The sequence below is a fragment of the Ranitomeya variabilis genome, chromosome 2 (genome assembly GCF_051348905.1).
Source record: "Ranitomeya variabilis isolate aRanVar5 chromosome 2, aRanVar5.hap1, whole genome shotgun sequence".
Classification (NCBI taxonomy): domain Eukaryota; kingdom Metazoa; phylum Chordata; class Amphibia; order Anura; family Dendrobatidae; genus Ranitomeya; species Ranitomeya variabilis.
In genome coordinates, this window is record NC_135233.1 from 906,250,321 (window position 1) to 906,269,423 (window position 19,103).

General features: G+C 46.8%; 1 protein-coding gene across 6 annotated transcripts in view; it reads right to left on the reverse strand.

The window, feature by feature from the left end:
- ECT2 (epithelial cell transforming 2) overlaps window positions 1-19,103 on the reverse strand; it is a 145,121-nt gene that overhangs the window by 75,326 nt on the left and 50,692 nt on the right. For all 6 annotated transcript variants that reach the window (XM_077290521.1, XM_077290519.1, XM_077290520.1 and 3 more), the window contains 5 exons: window positions 4,425-4,555; window positions 4,208-4,323; window positions 4,055-4,117; window positions 3,410-3,632; window positions 63-199 (listed from right to left, as the gene is read on the reverse strand). In XM_077290521.1, the coding sequence (XP_077146636.1) occupies window positions 63-199; window positions 3,410-3,632; window positions 4,055-4,117; window positions 4,208-4,323; window positions 4,425-4,555 (670 nt within the window). The remainder of the gene's footprint in view (window positions 1-62; window positions 200-3,409; window positions 3,633-4,054; window positions 4,118-4,207; window positions 4,324-4,424; window positions 4,556-19,103) is intronic.

Consider the following 19,103-nt stretch of genomic DNA (forward strand, 5'->3'; position numbering starts at 1 on the left):
TTACAGCCGGCTGTAAGCCACGACACACATCACTCACACCAGGTGCGGAAGTGTTGGGTTACCTGTACTACGGTGGTAAGAATGTCAACATAGTTGCTCTCCGTTTGATACAACTCCATTGCAACCTGCCATCTTGCCGACTGCTTTTGGGGTACAGGTGTAGAGATCTTGGATGGTTTAGAAGAGATTTTGGGAGTATCTAGTAAAGAAAAAAAAATATTTATGATAAATGTGTAAGTAACAGAAAATCTCACTTACACGAATCTAAGTTCTAGGTTTAACATTTACTTTAGTTTTAAGGACATGAAATGTGCCAAAATACTGCAATATGTCCTCTAAAGGGGCAATAATTGGACATTGTGTAATAAAGGACCCTCATTAAAAACAGAACAGAATTGCAAATACGTATGAAGAAACCAGGCGTTCAGATCATCATAGAAAAGAAAAAAGGGAATATTTACTAAACTGTAAATTTAGACACTTTACATAAAGTTTGCAGAACATTAGCAAAGTAATCAATACACAAGAGAATCACAAAGGGATTTGGGACAGATAGAAACTTGGGTAGAGAAGCGGCAAATGAAGTTCAAGGGTGATAACCTTACATTTATGTGCATTGGACAATGAAACATTTTAAGCCATAGCTAGTGATGAGCGAGCATGCTCACATAAGATGTCCTAATCAAGTATTTTCGGAGTGCTCAAAAAAAAAAAATGAACGAGTTGCATGTCTCGCGGCTGTTCGACAGCAGCAACACATGCAGGGATTTCCTAACAGGCAATTCCGGCACGTCGAAGAGCCGCGGTAACGCAAGCATATCTTTCGAGAATGCCGAAATACTCGATTAGGACACTGGGAGCTGGGATAGCACCTTATCCGAACACGCATGCTTGCTCATCACAGTAACACTGCAACTAGAAAGGCTTTAGCACATCATCTCCAGCAGTTCTTTAGATATCTAATGGAGAGTAGGAGAGAATGCACAGCCACTGCTCCAAAATGGCATGCCCAGAAGTAAAACCTCCAGAAAAGCAGCCAGGGAGGGAGGGAGGTGATAGTTGGAGTAATCATTAGTTGGCATTATAAAGCGGATGCTTCCATTGTTCCATACATTAGGCTACATATCCACTGGAGACTTGCACTGCATATGCAGCCGCGGCAACCAACATATTATTCGAGCACACCAAAGATAATTTATTAGCACAAGAGCACGCTTGCTCATCACTAATAGCCATCAGTTATTCTCCCATCTGAAAAGGACCAGTTTCAAATAGATGATTATATGACAGTTCACATGTGCAGGAAACGTGTTAAATATTTATTCTTCGTCTCCAGTAAGTAAAAAAAATAAAATAAAAAAATTGATCCTTTTCGAATGGGATAAAAATGGACGGCTATTAAACGGATCAGTTTTCCATAGACTAACCCCTTAATGACCCCAGCTTTTTTCGGTTTTGCGTTTTCGTTTTTCGCTCCCCTCCTTACCAGAGTCATAACTTTTTTATTTTTCCGTCAATATGGCCATGAGAGGGCTTACTTTTGGTGGTACAAGTTGTACATTTGAACAACATAATTGGTTTTAGCATGTCGTGTACTAGAAAACGGGGGAAAAATTCCAAGTGCGGTGAAATTGCAAAAAAGTGCAATCCCACACTTGTTTTTTGTTTGGCTTTTTTGCTAGTTTCACTAAATGCTAAAACTGACCTGCCATTATGATTCTCCATGTCATTAGGAGTTCATAGACAAACATGTCTAGGTTATTTTTTATCTAAGTGGTAAAAAAAATAACTCCAAAGTTTGCTAAAAATAAATAAAAAAAATGTGCCATTTTCCGATACCCGTAGCCTCACTATTTTTCGTGATCTCTGGATGGGTGAGGGCTTATCTTTTGAGTGCCGAACTGATGTTTTTAAGGATACCATTTCAGGGCAGATACGTTCCTTTGATCGCCAGTTATTGCATTTTAATACAATGTTGCAGTGACCAAAAAAACGTAATTCTGGCGTTTCAATTTTTTTTCTCGCTACACCGTTTAGCGATCAGGTTAATCCTTTTTTTTATTGATAGATCAGGCGATTCTGAACGTGGTGATAACAAATGTGTATATTTGAATTTTTTTATTGTTTTATTTTGATTGGGGTGAAAGGGGGGGGTGATTTAAACTTTTCTATATTTTTTTCTTCATATTTTTTTTTTTTTTACTTTTGCTGTGCTTCAATAGCCTTATGGGAGGCTAGAAGCTGGCATAGCCTTATCGGCTCTGCTACATTGGGGCAATGCTCAGATCGTTCCTATGTTGAATTGCTGCATTGCTAAGAGCGCCGACCACAGGGTGGCGCTCATAAGCAATCCGGCATCAACAACCATAGAGGTCTTCAGAAAGACCTCTGGTTGTCATGCCGACATATCGCTGACCCCCAATCACGTGGCAGGTGTCAGCGATGGGCGCATTTCCTGCCCGATGGCCAGAAGCGCTAGTTAAATGCCACTGTCAGTGTTTGACAGCAGCATTTAACTAGATAACAGCGGCGGATGGATCACGATTCCACCCGCCGCTATTGCGGGCACATGTCAGCTGTTCAAAACAGCCGAAGCCCGCATCAAAGTGGGGGTTCTGATCTCAGACGTACTATCCCGTCTAAGGTCAGAAAGGGGTTAAGGTTTATTAAAAAAAAATATATAATATTATATATATTTATATATATATATATATATATATATATATATATATATATATATATATATATATATATATATATATATATATATATATACATACATACATCTCTCTAGTTGAACCAGTTTTTTTTTTTTTCATGCGGACAAAAAAAAAAAAAGCTGTGTCTGCACAACTCTTGTTAATGTTCAAACATATGCGGCACTCACCCGAATATTCGGGTGGGTGCCGCATCTGTTTGAACTTTTGCAATACTTGGATTTCTACCTTCTTTAAATGTAGAGCACCACCCTTAGATGCAATAATAGAGCTTTGTGTTTGAGGTCTCCGATAGTCACAGCCTGTGAAGATTATTCATTTTACCTGGTGCCGCTCAGTTCTGGATCTGTTGTTTGGTGTGCAACTTTTGTTAATGGTTGCTGCTGGATGTTCTAAAGGAGGATTACTGGACATGTGAACATAACCTTATGCTGCTCATCTTTGCAGTCAGTGAATACATTGTGACATTCCATTCACGCATTGCCAGTCTTGTACAGTGGATTCTTTGTAAGAAAATTCACAGCAAGAAAGCCACTGTGAAAATGCTCCATGAGGACCCACCTGGCCACTGTGGGAATATAGGTTATACTGATGTAATTTGTGGCTCATGTCAACCGTGACGTAGAACATGGTTTCAGGTGGCACGTCCACAGTGGACACAGCTTAGGGTACAACCATCAGAGCACATTTACCTGAAAAAGACTTTCCAGACTCTGGAGTGTTTGAGATGTCGAGCAGCGATCCCATAGACAAGGAATGCTCGGCTGAGGCACGCTTGCGAGGTGGAAACGGGGAAATGTCAGTTTCTCTGGTTATCTGCGCCAAAGTATCTTTTAATCTGCGCTTCTTGCGGTTATTACTCGGAGTATTCAATGAAAGCAGCGACACAGACTTTTTGAGGGCTGGGCTTTCGTGCTACGAGAAAAATAGAAATATACACATTGTTATATTCTGAGGCGTTGCTGAATTATTGCATTTATATATACATCTCATACACACAGATGCCATGGGGTTTTTCACTGACTAACTAGAAGCTTGTGAGCCCTCTTTTTCATGTGAGAAAAGCGATAATATACGATGGCAAGAATGGACATGGACAAAAAAAAAAAATGAAATCCTGTTCAAGCACTAAACACACTGGAAAAGGAAGATGGGGAAAGCAGTAAGGAGAGCAGTGCTTTATTTTAGTGCCAAATTTTCACAGCTCTCTGGTAATAGGAAAATTCCATTTTCAAAGTTGCAGTGGAAACAGAGCAAAAAAAGTCATATGAATAAATACAAAGTGATCATATTAGTGTTAACATAAAAATGTTACCCCTTTGGGTATAGCAAGTTACCTTTTCGAAGAGGTACATCGTCTCACCAGCCCTGGCATCCATCTGTATACTTCCCCAAAACCACTGAAGAGATGGGGGGAAAAAAAAAAAGTTAAACTAGTAGTAGATTACAGATGTGTAACTGCCGGCAAGGCCAGCGCGGGTCCTGCTCACCTCTTGCTTCACTACATATAATTTTTTGGGAGCCTCAAATGGCAACTCTTTAACAGAATTTTCTTCGACAACAAGATGAGTGCAATTTTCATCCCCAACTGGTAAAAACTGTCCTCCTAAGAAGGAAGAAATAAACGCCAATAACCAGTCATTACATTAGCTTCTACTTACCAAACAAGATTTTGTAGAACCAGTTACAAATTCACTTTCTCTGTACCTTGCATTACTGTCATGGCTTCCATGCTGACTCGCTCCTCTTCAGAGAATCCAAGAAAACTTAATATGCAGTCCTGAAACGGCGAGACCTTGAATTCACTTTTGAACGCCTCTTCAGTTGCACTAAACTCTCTAAAAACAAAATCAATCATTATTAATTTATAAAATGAGAAAACCAGTCTCCATTGAATCCCTCGTACAACAGATAAAGGAACTAAACAATCACAAACGCCAGCAATAAAAATGTAAACATTGCGTTTCCTTAAACAAATGAAAATTTCAGCAGCTCACGACTGCCCCAATAAGGAGACTGATAGGAATGCATCTCATGCCGAGGGGCCATAACTAGCTCGCCTGCAGCACATGTACATGCCTTTTTTATTGTCTAAGACTTGCTGTTTTCCCCTCTTTTTTCTGTGGCTGGGGGTGAAGGTAGGGGATAACCATTTTTAGCACAGACTTAAGCCAAGGAGAACCTGCTTGGCATCTTGTCCCATAGTAATACTGCCATCAGTAGCCCTTGGTTATTAAGGATTGGATGAACTACCATAGTCTACAAATAATGTAAACCTGCATCAAATTCCAGGTCATCCATTTAATGAAGATAGTAAATATCAGCCAGCCTGGCATTTTATAGGCTTTTGCCATTTTTTACAACACAATAATCCAGTTATCGAGTCTCACAATTGCATTAAAGGGAACCTGACAGGTCCCAGCCGCTAATATGAGTACGAACTCAAATTCCTTTATTCTACGAAGGCGTCCGATGTGCCATGCTAACAAAGCAAACTTAACATGTAGTGTCACATATTATAATGAAGAGGGATTAATCCAGTGGGGCGTCTCTTTACACAGACTAGCCCCATCAGTGCCTTGGATCATCTGGGCGTAAACTCACCCATCAATGAATACCGATAGCAGAGGAACTGTGCGGTGCTGCAAACGTAGAGAGGAAACACCAAGGTTACTTACTGGTAGCCGGTTTTTCCGGAACCCATGACGGCACACCTGAGAGAGGGGATCCGCCCAGTCAGGACAGGAAACCCTACTGAAAATAAAAGGGCGGTACCTCTCTGTCTCTTCAGTTGGTTTTCAGAGCATGAGAGGCCCCCCTGGTTAGTACACATGGCAATCCAACACCACATTATATTAACTAAACACACCCAAAACAATAGTGCACACCGAAGGGGGGTGATAAAGGGGGGGAATATACGGGTGCCGTCGTGGGTTCCGGAAAAACCGGCTACCAGTAAGTAACCTTGGTGTTTTCCCTTCCCCCATGACGGCACACCTGAGAGGCTTTTGTAAAATGAAACCTTAGGGAGGGACCACCGCTTGTAGCACCCTTCTACCAAAGGTTAGGTCAGCAGAGAAAGAAAGATCTAGCCGGTAGTGCTTGAAAAAAGTTGAGGGTGAGGACCAGGTAGCGGCCTTGCAAATTTGATCAATTGATACCTCAGCCTTTTCTGCCCAGGAGGTAGCCACGGCTCTGGTGGAGTGAGCCTTGATGCCTTCGGGAACCGGAGTGCCACCCGCAGAGTAGGATAAACTAATGGCCTCCCTAATCCATCTGGCAATAGTACTTTTAGCTACCCCACACCCTCTTTTGCTACCCTGAAAGGCTATGAATAGGGTTTGGTCTTTCCTCCACTGACTAGTCATAGATATGTATTGTAACATAGACCTTCTCACATCTAACATGTGGAACTTCAGTTCCCCTGGATTTTTAGGATTACTACAGAATGATGGTAAAGTAATCTCTTGACTCCTATGGAACTTTTGAACCACCTTGGGGAGATAAGCCGGGTCTGGTCTTAGAACAATCCTGTCATCAAAAACCTGAGTATAAGGAGGGCATATTGACAGGGCCTGTAAGTCACTTACCCTACGTGCCGATGTTAAGGCTACTAGTAAAACTGTTTTAAGGGTAAGCAACTTAGGTGATAACTCCTGCAAGGGCTCAAAAGGCTGTTTAGTTAGGGCTTCTAAGACTAAATTTAGATCCCAAGGAGGGATTTTTGGGATAACGACCGGCCGAGATCTACTACAAGATTTTATGAATCGCGAGACCCATCTATTTGAGGAAAGATTACAATTATATAGGGCCCCCAAGGCTGAAACCTGAACTTTAAGGGTGCTGGTTGCTAACCCAAGATGTAATCCTGCTTGCAGAAACTCTAGGATAGGACCTACTGGAGCCACCTCTCCCAAAGGTTCACCCAGGAATTCAAGAAATTTTTTACATGTCCTACCATAGATCCTAGAGGTTATGGGTTTTCTGCTTTTCAACAGGGTGGAGATTAACCCTGGTGAGAATCCTTGGCGACTTAGTAACGCCCTCTCAAATTCCAGGCTGCGAGATGGAAGCCCTTCACCTGAGGGTTACTGGGCCCTGGGTTAGCAGGTCCGGAACCTCTGGCAGAATCCATGGGTCTGTTACCGACATCTGCTTTAGAAGGGAGAACCATGGTTTCCTTGGCCAAAAAGGAGCTATGAAGATGACTTTTGCCTGATCCTCTCTGATCTTCCGGATCACAGCTGGAATCATTACTATCGGGGGAAAACGCGTAGGCCAGAGAAAACTTCCAGGGTATCAGTAGGGCATCTACTGCGAAGGGATGTTCTCCTGGATTCAAGGAGCAGAACTTTCTGACTTTTCTGTTGTGAGAGTTGGCAAACAAGTCTATCTCTGGTGTGCCCCAGGCTTGGACTATTTGTTGAAATATCTGGGGGTTTAAGGACCATTCCCCCTGCCTTAAGCCTCTGCGACTCAGGAAGTCCGCTTGAGTGTTTTCTATGCCTTTGATGTGCAACGCCGACAGATGACAGGTATGGTTCTGCTAGTTGAAAGAGTAGATTTGATGCATTCATGAGGCCTTTGGATCTCGTCCCCCCCTGATGATTGACATACGCCACTACTGCTCGATTGTCCGTCAGGATTCGAGTATGGCGACCCCGAAGTAAAGGAAGAAAATGTCTTAGGGATTTCTCCACTGCCCATAGCTCTTTTTCGTTTGACCCATAGTTTTTCTCTCGTATGGACCAGGTTCCTTGTACAGAGTGAGACCTCAGGTGAGCCCCCCAACCTGTACCGCTTGCGTCGGTCGTGATGATGTCTATGACCGGATTTTTCCACTGGACCCCCATTGTCAGGTGGTTTTTCACCGTCCACCAAACTAGGGAATCCCTTACACCCAGAGAGAGACATAGATTTCCTTCTAAATGCCCTCTTAACAGTTTTTGAGCTGAGAGAACTTCCCACTGTAGTTGTCTTAAGTGGAATTGTGCCCATCCTACCGCCGGAATACATGATGTTAACGAGCCTAGTAGGGACATCGCCTTTCTCAGAGTCATTGTTGGCTGGCGTATTGCTGTACTGGCCAGGTTTATTATTTTGTCTACTTTGTTTTCTGGAAGGAGGCAGAGCTGACGTTCGGAGTCCAGTATTAACCCCAGGAAGGACTGTAATTTTACTGGCAGTAGTCTTGACTTGGGGATATTTATCAACCAGCCCAACTCCACTAGAGTTGATGTTACTACTGATACTTGATGAGAGCAGTGGGACTCTGACCTTCCTATTATAAGGAAATCGTCCAGATATGGGACGATGACTACATCCCGGGACCGGAGGTACGACATTACTTCCACCATTACCTTGGTGAAAACCCTGGGAGCTGTAGACAGACCGAACGGAAGGGCTGTGTATTGATAATGCTTTACCTGATTCTGAACATAGAGAGCTACTCTCAAGTATTTCTGATATTCCGGATGTATTGGTATATGGTAATATGCATCCTTCAAGTCTATTACTGCCATGAAGCAGTGTTGGAAAAGAAGTTTTATGGTCGTATTTATAGACTCCATCTTGAAAGAGTAGTTCTCTATAGATTGGTTGAGTTTCCTTAGGTTTATAATAGTTCTCCAAGAACCATCCGGTTTTTGGATTAAGAAGAGGGGGGAGTAAAACCCGTCTCCTTCCTCCCGAACCGGGACCTCCTGGAGAACCTTTTTGTGGATAAGTCCCAAGACTTCGGTTTCTAGGGCAGATTGTTCCTGCTGGGACTTTCTTCGGGGAGTTATTATAAAGTTTCGTCTGGGTGGACAGATGAATTTTATTTTGAGGCCGTCTCTGATAATATTTATGACCCAGGTACTGGGGGAGATATTTACCCAGGCCGGAAAGAAGAGGGAGAGTCTTCCTCCCACTTCTGGCGTAATGTCATTGGGGGGGATTTTTTTGCCGATGTAGAGGGCCCTTTAAACATATAGCCCGATCCTCTCTTATCCCTAAAGTCCCAGTTTTTTCTCTCCCCTGGGGGGCGACCTCTATTATATCTTCTCCTCCAAAAAAAAGGTTTTTTGGAGTCTTTAGGGATATTGGGAAAGACTTTCTTTTTATCTCCTGCATGTTCCAGGATCTCTTCAAGTTTTTTCCCAAAGAGAAGTTGGCCGTCACATGGAATGGAGCACAGCTTGTGTTTAGATGGCAAATCCCCCGGACAACCTTTGAGCCAAAGGGCTCTTCTTGCCGCATTAGACAAGCTCGCTGCTCTGGCGGTTAGTCTTGCGGAATCCGCAGAAGAGTCTGCTAAAAAGGCTGCTGCTCCTTGCACTAAGGATATATTGGCAAGGATGTCGGTTCTGGGTACTTTGTCCCTTAGCTGATCCTCTATCTGCTGTAGCCAGACCATTAGAGCACGAGCCGTACATGTTCCAGCAATCGCTGGCTTCAGGCCCCCCGCTGAGGCTTCCCAGATATGCCTCAGAAAACCATCTGCTTTTTTATCAAGCGGGTCTCTAAGAACACCCGAGTCTTCTAATGGAAGGGATGATCTTTTTAGACATTTGGCTACTGCTCCGTCAATTTTTGGGACCTTTTCCCAGGGTTCAGAGTCTTTATCCTCAAAGGGATATCTCCTTTTGGATGAAGAGGGTAAAGAACCCATTTTTTCAGGTCTTTTCCACTCTCTCAATTAATGCTTTTATTTTTGTATTAACCGGAAACGTGCGTTTCCTCCTCTCTTCTAAGCCACCAAACATGACATCTTCTAGTGACCTAGGTGTCTTCTCCTCTCTAAGACCCATTGCAGACCTAACTGCTTTGACTAATTTGTCCACGTCCTCAGTTGGAAAGCATGGACGACCTCCTGAATCACTGTCCGAGGAGGAACCTGAAGAGTGGACCGAGGCCGGGGAAGTAGAGGGAGATCGGGATGTTTTATGACTCCCCTGTCTCTGAGAGGCATCCGACTCTGTAGACGCCTTACGGCTTCTCCCTCTCGGTTCGTTAAGGGCCAATTTCAAGGAGTCTTTTATTTCAGCCTGTATTATGGCTTTAAGGCTAGTGGCGAAATTAGGGGTCTCCTCTTGTATCGTCTTACTAATGCAGTTAGCACAGAGATCCTTCTTATACTGAACTGCAAGCGGGTCTTTACAAAGGGCACACTCTCGGTTCTTTGTTTTACCGCTAGCTTTCCTGGACCCCTAGTGATCAAAACAGAGAAAATGGACCCTGTTACCATAAGGGATACATTCACGTAGATCACTCACCACCACCGACAATCAAGGGTACCGATTTTGGAGGCTGGACCGATGCACGTGAAGCGTCCCTCTTGGACGCCGACGAATCTTGCCGGACAGAACGACCACTGTTCCTACCACTTGAGCGGCTGCTCCTGGTATGCTGGTGGCTCGGCAAGGCATCTGGTGAGAGCTCCTGCTGCTGCTGTGAAGGCGGCTGCTGCTGCTGCTCCTGTTGTCCTACTTCCATGGTGAAGTGTTGAACATGAGCGTGTCTTCTGTGGTCCAGCACCCTTTTATGGGGGGACCACTGCACTCCCCGCCTCCTTCGGTGCCCAATAGTGGCCCCTCCCCTTCTCTGCCATGCCGCCGGAGTTTTTTCACCGGCCGGCGTTTCTTCATGGGCGCTGCCATCTTGGATCCGGCGCCTGCCCCTGACGTCACACGGGCACGCCCATTCCCAGAGTGCCTGGCGTGTGACGTCAGACGAGCGACCCGGAAGCGGCCGCCGTGCCTGGACGCCGGCAGAGAGGGGAGAGCAGCGTGGCAGCCATGGAAGGAACCCGGTCCTGCAACCATGCTGCACAACGCCCGCACGGACGCAGCGACCCGGGGGACCTGCGGACGGCGCCTCCAGGACCCGAACGTTCGACGCACAGGCGCTGCCTGTTCTTCCACGCCGGGACGGGACCTGGGTAAGTCGAACCGCCGTGTTCAGCACAAGGGTCCCTGTCAGGACAGGAAACCCAACTGAAGCGACAGAGAGGTACCGCCCTTTTATTTTCAGTAGGGTTTCCTGTCCTGACTGGGCGGATCCCCTCTCTCAGGTGTGCCGTCATGGGGGAAGGGAAAAGGAGGAATTCCAGCATCCAAATATCCTGCTGGACTAGTAACAAATCATCATATGCCAAGTAGCAAAACAAAAATAATTCTCAAACGATAGTAACTAATAGGACACAAACCCATTACGCAATAAAATAGGGATTTTTGTGTTACTCACCGTAAAATCCTTTTCTCCGAGACGCTCATTTGGGGACTGTGGGTGTATGCTTCTGCCGCCAGGAGGCTGACACCAAGTAAATGTGAGAAAAAGTTAGCTCCTCTTCCGTAGTATACACCCTGACACTGGCTATCGAGGAATCCAGTTTGGTGCAAAAGCAGTAGGAGAACAAAATACAAGAAATAATGTAACAGCATAAATACAGAAAACTTATGTTTAGAAAAAGATCCTACTGACTAAATAGAATCAGAAATAACCAAAGCAGCCATAAGGCTACCAGGGAGGGAGCCGTGTCCCCCAATGAGCGTCTCGGAGAAAAGGATTTTACGGTGAGTAACACAAAAATACCTATTTCTCCTTCGCCTCACTGGGGGACACAGGACTGTGGGATGTCCTAAAGCAGTCCTTGGGTGGGAAATTAACTCACCAGAAATAATCATCCAGATATTGGTTGACTATAAGTGCGCCACTGCCGCTTGAAGAATCCTTCTACCCAGACTTGCATCAGCAGAGATCTGAGAGTGGACATTATAATGTTTGACAAACGTGTGTAGACTAGACCAGGTCGCCGCTTTGCAAACCTGTTCTGCTGAGGCCTGGTGCCGAATGGCCCAGGAAGCCCCCACTGCTCTAGTGGAATGAGCCTTGATTCCAGCCGGAACCATCACGCCCCTAGTGCGATAGGCCTCCTGAATGGTAGCCCGTATCCACCAGGCCAGGGTAGATTTTGAGGCCGCGCATCCCTTCCTGCGACCCTCTGGAAGGACAAACAGAGAATCTGTCTGGCGAAAAGGGGCCGTACGGGAAATGTATCTCTTCAGCCCTCTCACCAGGTCCAACGTATGGAGAGCTTTTTCTACACGGTGCGTAGGTGCCGGACAAAAAGAGGGCAGAACAATATCCTCATTGATGTGGAATGAGGAAAAAACCTTCGGCAAAAAGGACGGTGCTGGTCTGAGCACTACCTTGTCCTGATGAAAACGTAGAAAGGGGGAACAGGAAAGGGCTGCCAGCTCTGATACCCGCCTTATGGAAGTTATGGCCACTAAATACGACTTTCCAAGAAAGGAGCGTCAAGGAAATATCTTGAAGAGGCTCAAAAGGAGCTTCCTGCAATGCCTTTAAGACCAAATCAAGGTCCCAAGCTTCCAAGGGAGTCTTATAAGGCGGGACCTTGTGAGCGACTCCCTGGAAAAAAGTCTTGACCTGATGGTTAGTAGCAATCCTGCACTGAAAAAGGACTGATAAAGCCAAAATCTGCCTTTTAAGGGTACTTGGAGCAAGCCCAGAATCCAGGCCTGCTTGAAGGAAGGCTAGAATGTTTGGGACAGAAAAACGCAGAGGAGGCAGCCCACGCTCTACACCAAGAAAGGAAAACTTTCCAAGTGTGATATTAAATTCTGGCCAAAACAGTTTTACGTGCACTGATCATGGTATTTGCTACCTCTTGGGAGAATCCTGCCTGAGTTAAAACCCAAGATTCAACGGCCAGGCCGTCAAACGTAGGACCCCTGAGCTCTGGTGGTAGATAGGCCCTTGAGATAGAAGATCTGGCCGATCGGGGAGCCGCCATGGAACCCCGGCGAGAAGAAGTACTAGGTCTGCATACCAGGTCCGTCGTGGCCAATCCGGGGCGATCAGAATAGCAGGTACACTCTCTGATTTGATCTTCTTGATTACCTTCGGGAGCAGTGCCAGAGGAGGGAACAGATAAGACATGAAATTGGTTCCAAGACAGTACTAGCGCATCCACTGCGATTGCCTGAGGGTCTCGGTACCGAGAGACAAATCTGGGTACCTTGGCATTCTCCCTGGACACCATTAGATCCACGTCCGGAGTCCTCCAAAGATGACATATCTGCCGAAAAACCTCGGGATGGAGAGACCATTTCCCGGACGCTAGACCCTGACGGCTTAGGAAATCTGCAGCCCTGTTTTCTTCGCCTGGAATATGGACTGCTGATATCACTGAGTGATTTCTCTCTGCCCAGAGCAGTATTTGTTTTACTTCCCTCAAGGCTGCCTTGCTGCGGGTGCCCCCCTGGTGATTTATGTAGGCCACTGCTGTGGCGTTGTCCGATTGAATTCAGACAGGGCGACCCGCCAGAAGAAGGTGGAAATGTTGCAAGACTAGCCGAACGGCTCGAATCTCTAAGAGATTGATTGGGAGATCTGATTCCCGAGGAAACCAGCACCCCAACCCAGGAGACTTGCATCTGTTGTAACCACTAGCCAACTGGTTGGGGGAAAGGGCTTCCCCCTGAGTAGGGATGAGCTGTTTAACCACCAAGAGAGGGCCTGCCTGACCTGGACAGACAACCGAAATCTGCGGTTGAGGGAGAGTGGATCTTTGTTCCACACTGCTAGGATTGCCTGTTGGAGGGGCCGAAGATGTAGCTGTGCAAACGGAACTGCCTCTATAGTTGCAACCATCTTTCCTAATACCCTCATGCAGGACCGGATGGTATGAGAGTACGGTTGCTGAAGATTCCTCACCTCCCGCCGAAGGGCTAAGACCTTGTCTTGGGGAAGGACTGATAGGGCTTGAGAGGAGTCGAAGATCATGCCAAGAAATGAGATCCTCCGAGATGGTTGTAGGGATGACTTCCTTAAATTTACTAGCCACCCTAGATGAGAAAGGGTGTCCAGAGTGATGCCGACATTCTCCCTGCAAGATTGAAAGGTTGGTCCCTTGATCAGCAGATCGTCTAGGTATGGCAAGACAACTATGCCCCGGGAGTGCAGAATGGCCACCACAGTTGACATGACTTTTGTGAACACCCTGGGAGCGGAGGCCAGCCCGAAGGGTAAAGCCGTGAACTGGAAATGTAGATTGTATAAGGCAAACAGGAGAAATCTTTGATGAGGCGGAAAAATGGGAATATGTAGGTAGGCGTCCTGAATGTCTATTGAAGCCAAGAACTCTCCCTTTTCCAGTGAGGCGATGACTGACTGGAGTGATTCCATCCGAAAGTGACGAACGCGGACAAACCTGTTTAAGAGTTTTAGATCTAGAATAGGCCTTACTGTACCGTCCTTTTTGGGTACTACAAAAAGATTGGAATAAAATCCCTGAAATCTTTCCTCCCTTGGAACAGGAGAAATGACTCCGCTGAGACGAAGGGACTCTATGGAATTGTATAGGTCTTGTCGGAGGGACTCAGACCTGGGAAGACGGGATGGGAAGAACCGGGGAGGAGGCAGCCGTACCAGCTCTATTTTGTAACCTGACGATACGAGCTCTCCCACCCACCGGTCGTGGATTACCTGAAGCCAGACTTGGCGAAACAAAAGTAGACGTCCGCCTACTCTGTTGGAGGCACTCTGAGGAAGCCTCCAGTCACTTAGCTGAAAACCTTTGAGTCCTAGATCCTCTGGATCTAGTTGACTGGGAACGCATTCTTCCCCCCTGGTTGGCAGTATAAGAGTTCCGAACGTCTCGGTCCTGATTGGGTCGACCCTGCGCAGCAGAGCCCGATGCTGGGGCCCATCTAGCATTGCGAAAGGTTCTAAATCAGGCCTGAAATTGGCGACGAGAAGGCGGTCTAATCCTCTACGGAGGAAGAAACTTACACTTCCCTCCTGTGGAGTCAGAAATAAGCTGATCCAGCTTCTCTCCGAACAAGCGACCTCCCTGATACGGTAGGGTTGCAAGCGATTTTTTAGAGGTAGAGTCAGCCCGCCATGTTCTTAACCAGAGAGCCCTTCTAATAGCAATAGCGTTAGCCGCAGCCGAAGAGGCACAGTTTGCAGCATCTAAGGACGCATTAATCAGATAGCCACCAGCAAGTGCTATCTGAGAAGACATTTCTGCCAATTCCGCTGACAGATCACCTTCTTGGAGAGCCCTTGTTAAAGACTCCGACCAAGATATCATAGCCTTGGCAACCCAAGTTGCCGCAAAAGAAGGAAAAAGTGCCGAACTTGAGGCCTCAAAAACGGAACGAGCCAAGCTCTCTATAAGACGATCCATAGGGTCCTTAATTGACGAGCCATTAGGGAGAGATAGTAACGTGCTAGAGGCTAAAAGGGACACCGGAGGATCCACAGAAGGATTTTCAGCCCAATTACTACAGAGCTCAGTAGCAAAGGGATACCTAGCCTTCAGAGCCCTTTGCCCTGAAAAACGCTTGTCCGGGTGCTCCCGGTTACGCCGAATTAGGTCTTCAAACTCAGGGTGAGAGGAAAACACCCTATGGGTCCGTTTGGCCCGCTTAAATGACACCTTATGACCTGAGGATGAGGCGAGCTCGTCCTCTATACCCAGAGACTGATTGATAGCCTCAATGAGGCTATCTACAGACTCCTGAAACCCAGGATTCTCAAAATTAAGTGACCCTTCTGACTCATAGTCAGTCTCAACTTCCCCGCTTTCTGCAGGAGAAGGAGAACGTGATACGGAACTCCAGGATGCAGAAGCACCTGAGGGCCTGGGCGACGCTGTGCGAATCAGTTTTCCACGCGTCAGCCTAGTACGAGCGCGGCCCCTGCAGGCCGAAGGCTCCTGAGAACCCGAGGCCCTCTCCGAGACAGAAGGACTGCCGGGGTCTGAAGGGATTTGATTGCCTCAGTAAGGGACGCCATGGATTGCGACAAAAATGTAACCCATTCCGGCGGAACTGCCCCAGCCTCTGATTGAGGGACAGGAGTCAGATTGCTGGGGAGCTGGCAGAGGGGGGCTCCTGGGCGCGTTCAGAGTTGCAGGCCTCGCAGAGGCGATTACTCTGGGCGTGCGGAAATGGGGCACGACAAGCTACACAATGAAATGATGCGGCCTGGAGTAGACCCGAAGCCGGGGCCTCAATTTTTCCCCCTCATCTTGGTCCTGAGAGAGGGAGGGCGGAACCGGAAGGGACGCGCCGGAGGGGGCGGGGCCTCACAGCGCGGTCGGCAGGACGAAGTTCGGGCCCAGGACTATCCAGGAAGTTGCCCCACGCCTGCAGGAGGCCAGGCAGAGCCTGAAGCCTCTAGAAGAAAAACGGCGCCGGCCGCACAATACTGCCACAGCGCCGGCCGCCGAGACAGGAAACGACGGCGGCACCGCACTCGCAGAGCCGGCCGCAGAGCAAAGAAAAAACGGCACCGCTCTTCCTATAGAACCGGCACACTCCCGGAGGACAGGTAAATCAGCATCAAAAAGATGCACTGTGTGCCAGGAGCCCCCCTTACCCCTTCAGTGTACGCAGCAAGGGGAAGCAAATGACGGTGCAGGAGCCCTATCTCCATTATCTAGGATAAGGAGAGGGACCGTCCACCACCTCAGCTATCACCACAGCAGAGCAGGGGTGTAGGAATTAGGGGGGAACACACGGACATCTAGGGGCACCTGTACAGCCTTAGGTCTTAAATACCTCAGGGTGGTCAGGGCCAAGTCCGGTGAGGGATCCCACGTCGCGGGGAAGGTAACGTGGAGGAACTCACACGTGCTTGCCCGTTGCTGGTTTGGGGAGATCGGACCCTCAAAAGGGACCGTCGCCCCCTCAATCCATAGATGTAGAGAACAAACAAATAGGGTCCAAAGGATCCAGGACCCAGAGGTGTGCCTCCTTGAGACACCAAGCATAAACTGGATTCCTCGGTAGCCAGTGTCAGGGTGTATACTACGGAGGAGCTAACTTTTTTTCATGTTTACTTAGTGTCAGCCTCCTGGCGGCAGAAGCATACACCCACAGTCCTGTGTCCCCCAATGAGGCGAAGGAGAAATAATGATTATTTGTCTCCATTGAAAACCATGTGTCACCGAGTTAAGGAGGTAAATTAAACAAAAATTATCCAATAATCTCTAAAGTGCCTGTGCCCAAATAAGAATTATTAAGGTGCTAATGCTGGTTAGAATCCATCCATCAATCTATTTCAGGAATATCCCGATTAAAATAAACAAGTTAACAATCAAGAAAAGACAAAGTGCAATTCCGGTGTTTTTCATTAATGTGCATATTCATTTATGAAGTGCAGCCCACGATTTACGGGCATATTGAATACTTATGGACAAAGTGTGGTACTTAATGGCCCTTTACAAGCCTGAGAATACCACCCCCCAGCTGTCTGCTTTAGCAAGGCTGGTTGTCAAAAGTGGGGGGGCACCTTTTGTAGTTTTGTTTTTATTTAAGTAATTAAAACAGGGTGGGGACCCCTCTACTCTTGATAACCAGCCTTGCTGAAGCTGTCAGCTGAGAGTTGCAGCCCCCAGCTGTCAGTTTTTGCCTGACTGGTTAACAAAAATACTGGGGAACAAACACAGGTTTTTTTTTCCCATTGTTTATTTAAAGCGCAATCACCAGCTGAAGAATACTTCCTTCAGCCGCCACCTGCTCTGCTATTAGCGGCAGCAGGTGTCCCATCATCTGACGCCAGTAACTGAAGGTAAACTTTAGACCTCCAATCACGCCTGCAGGCTCCTGCTGTTATTTCACAACGTGGTAACCACGGCACTGACCGGCGGTAATGATTTTACAGCTGAGCAGAGGTAGTGTTTGCCGTGCTGTGACAGCACATGACAGCATGGCAAACACTGGATGTTAAGGCCCCCCATTCAAGTGAATGGGTTCTGGGTACAGTTCTGGTAACCAAATTTTAACTGTTATAATAATAATAATTTTTATTTATATAGCGCCAACATATTCCGCAGCGCTTTACAACTTATAGAGGGGACTTGTACAGACAATAGACATTACAGCATAACAGAAATCACAGTTCAAAACAGATACCAGGAGGAATGAGGGCCCTGCTCGCAAGCTTACAAACTATGAGGAAAAGGGGAGACACGAGAGGTGGATGGTAACAATTGCTTTAGTTATTTGGACCAGCCATAGTGTAAGGCTCGGGTGTTCATGTAAAGCTGCATGAACCAGTTAACTGCCTAAGTATGTAGCAGTACAGACACAGAGGGCTATTAACTGCATAAAGTGTATGAGAACACGATGCAAGGAACCTGATTGTGTTTTGTTTTTTTTCCTATTTTTAATAGGCAACACAGGGATAGTTAGGTTAATGCGTTGAGGCGGTAGGCTAGTCTGAACAAATGCGTTTTTAGGGCACGCTTAAAACTGTGGGGATTGGGGATTAATCGTATTAACCTAGGTACTAGGTAGTGCATTCCAAAGAATCGGCGCAGCACGTGTAAAGTCTTGGAGACGGGAGTGGGAGGTTCTGATTATTGAGGATGCTAACCGGAGGTCATTAGTGGAGCGGAGGGCACGGGTAGGGTGGTAGACTGAGACCAGAGAGGAGATGTAGGGTGGTGCTGAGCCATGGAGTGCTTTGTGGATGAGGGTAGTAGTTTTGTACTGGATTCTGGAGTGGATGGGTAGCCAGTGTAATGACTGGCACAAGGTAGAGGCATCGGTGTAACGGTTGGTGAGGAATATGATCCTGGCAGCAGCATTCAGGACAGATTGGAGCGGGGAGAGTTTGGTAAGAGGGAGGCCGATTAGTAGAGAGTTACAATAGTCCAGACGGGAATGAATAAGAGAAACAGTAAGAGTTTTTGCAGAGTCGAAAGTAAGAAAAGGGCGAATTCTAGAAATGTTTTTGAGATGCAAATAAGAAGAGCGAGCCAGTGATTGAATGTGGGGGGTGAATGAAAGCTCGGAATCAAGGATAACCCCAAGGCAGCGGGCATGTTGCTTTGGAGTAATGGTGGAACCACACACGGAGATGGCAATGTCAGGCAAAGGTAGGTTAGTAGAGGGAGAGAACACGAGGAGTTCAGTTTTTGACAGGTTCAGTTTCAGATAGAGGGAGGACATGATGTTAGAGACAGCGGTAAGACAATCACTGGTGTTTTCTAAGAAGGTCGGAGTGAAAGCAGGAGAAGAGGTGTATAATTGGGTGTCGTCAGCATAGAGATGGTACTGGAAACCAAATCTACTGATTGTTTGTCCAATAGGGGCAGTATACAAAGAGAAGAGGAGGGGGCCTAGGACTGATCCTTGAGGAACCCCAACAGTAAGGGGAAGGTGAGAGGAGGAGGAACCAGCAAAACATACAGTGAAGGATCGGTCAGAGAGATAGGAGGAGAACCAAGAGAGAACGGTGTCCTTGATGCCGATGGAGCGGAGCATAGTGAGGAGGAGCTGATGATCCACAGTGTCGAATGCTGCGGAAAGATCCAATAGAATTAGCATGGAGTAGTGACCATTAGATTTAGCTGTTAGTAGG